The sequence below is a fragment of the Etheostoma spectabile genome, chromosome 1, assembly GCF_008692095.1.
Source record: "Etheostoma spectabile isolate EspeVRDwgs_2016 chromosome 1, UIUC_Espe_1.0, whole genome shotgun sequence".
Classification (NCBI taxonomy): Eukaryota; Metazoa; Chordata; class Actinopteri; order Perciformes; family Percidae; genus Etheostoma; species Etheostoma spectabile.
In genome coordinates, this window is record NC_045733.1 from 23505609 (window position 1) to 23506475 (window position 867).

The 867-nt window shown below is 50.4% G+C and overlaps 1 protein-coding gene across 1 annotated transcript in view; it reads right to left on the reverse strand.

The window, feature by feature from the left end:
• Positions 1–867, reverse strand: part of LOC116690741 (ankyrin repeat and BTB/POZ domain-containing protein 2) — a 92697-nt gene that overhangs the window by 44269 nt on the left and 47561 nt on the right. The window contains exon 6 of the mRNA XM_032517908.1: positions 147–312. Coding sequence (XP_032373799.1) covers positions 147–312 — 166 coding nt within the window. The remainder of the gene's footprint in view (positions 1–146; positions 313–867) is intronic.

Sequence of the window (867 nt, forward strand, 5' to 3'; positions counted from 1 at the left end):
CTGTTTGTGAAGCTCCCTCCTGCCTGCTCTCCTCTGCGTTTGGGTCCTCCTTCCCCCCACACACCACAACAGGGACCACTAAGGTCTGTATAAAACCATCCAAAGTGTCATAGGACCTTTTAATAGGACCCCACCCCCCACCTCACCTGGTCGTCCATGGTGTTAACCCCCTCGGCTCCCAGAAGCTGTGTGGCCTGCTGGACCAGATCTGCTCGGCCACTTGAGAGCATCCTGAAGCCCAAATCCAGCTGGAACTTGGCGGAAGCAGCTTCTGCATCCAAGCCCTTAAACGACAGGAAACAGCACTCGGGCCTGAAGAGACACAGAGACCGACAAATTAGAAAAACCTGTGTGAAGCAGAGGGAAATTTGCGGTTGCAACGTTCCTCGCAAAAGTCGGGATTTATCAAGAATTTACATGTGGAACCACAAAAAAAAATAAGGGCGATAGAGCCTTTGCAGTGGGCGCCCCCCACCCTATGGAACAACCCCCCCATACAGTGGGCGCCCCCCACCCTATGGAACAACCCCCCCATGCAGTGGGCGCCCCCCACCCTATGGAACAACCCCTCCATGGATATTAAAGCTGCACAGACCTTACAAATGTTTAAATCGCTACTTAAGACGCACCTGTTTGCTGCAGGTTTTAACCCTCGTTTAGGGTTAGGGGGTTAGGGGTTAGGGGGTTAGGGTTAAAGGGTTAGGGGTTAGGGGGTTAGCCTTAATGAGATTTACAAAGAATATGTTTAATATGCAATAATACAACGCACACATACTGTACAGACGCATAGACACACACACACACACACACACATACATAGACAAACACCCACACAGACACATAGACAAACACACACACACATAAACA